Raw genomic sequence first — 842 nt, 5'->3', positions numbered from 1 at the left:
AGGCTCCTCCTCCTGGACACCGCCGTGGATTGTGGCCCCCGGGAGGCTCCTCCTGGTCACCGCCGTGGATTGTGGCCCCGGGAGGCTCCTCCTCCTCTTGGGACTCTGCGTGATTAAATGTCTCCTCTGACCTCTCATGTTCTCTGTTTCAGCTTTGGAATCTGTTCACGGATATCGGATCTGCATCCAGGCCGTTCTGCTGGATAAGCCCAAAGCTGTGACCCTGGACCTGAAGAAGGTGAGTATCCAATCTGCCCCTAAGTACCCCGAAATGACTCCACCCTCATAGCTGCAATCGCCAATCATCAGACACAAATCTATACATTCCGGCCGGAGGACTAGACCCCCCAAACCTAAATCTAGAAGTATACGTTCCTTGTGTATTATAAGGGGAGCAGGGAAGGGTCCGAGGCCGGTGGGGTCTGCATGTGGTGGGACCTTCTATGATGGTGAATACTGTCCCGGAGTGGGCGGGTCATTATTCGGGGGGAGGAGCCTTATGACGTCTACCTCTCCGGGTGCCTCCACTGCTGAGATCAGCCGATACGTAGAATTGTGTGTGTGACCCCGGAAGGATTCGCACTCATGATGCATCCTATAACTGAGCCCTAGTTCCCCCCCCCTGTAGATTTTAGTAGATTGATGTGAATAGTCTTCCCCTCCTCCCAGAGACAGGGACTCAGCTTCTCTCTCTCCCGCAGTACCTGGATATGCTCCGCGCCCAGCAACACAAGCCGGCCAAATGTCTGACCATCATGTGGGCCGTGGGCCAGACCGGGTATGCCGACCTGACGGAGGGCCTGAAAGGTGGGTGGTTTCCTGTGTGTTTGACCCCCCCCCCC

At 56.2% G+C, this 842-nt stretch overlaps 1 protein-coding gene across 1 annotated transcript in view; it reads left to right on the top strand.

Annotated features, from left to right (window-relative positions):
• TMEM214 (transmembrane protein 214) overlaps positions 1-842 on the top strand; it is a 19674-nt gene that overhangs the window by 8014 nt on the left and 10818 nt on the right. Inside the window, exon 6 of the mRNA XM_018575433.1 lies at positions 702-821. Coding sequence (XP_018430935.1) covers positions 702-821 — 120 coding nt within the window. The remainder of the gene's footprint in view (positions 1-701; positions 822-842) is intronic.

This window comes from Nanorana parkeri, unplaced genomic scaffold (genome assembly GCF_000935625.1).
Source record: "Nanorana parkeri isolate BGI_ZX_2015 unplaced genomic scaffold, ASM93562v1 scaffold3919, whole genome shotgun sequence".
NCBI classification, from domain to species: domain Eukaryota; kingdom Metazoa; phylum Chordata; class Amphibia; order Anura; family Dicroglossidae; genus Nanorana; species Nanorana parkeri.
This window is presented reverse-complemented; position numbering and strand designations above follow the sequence as displayed.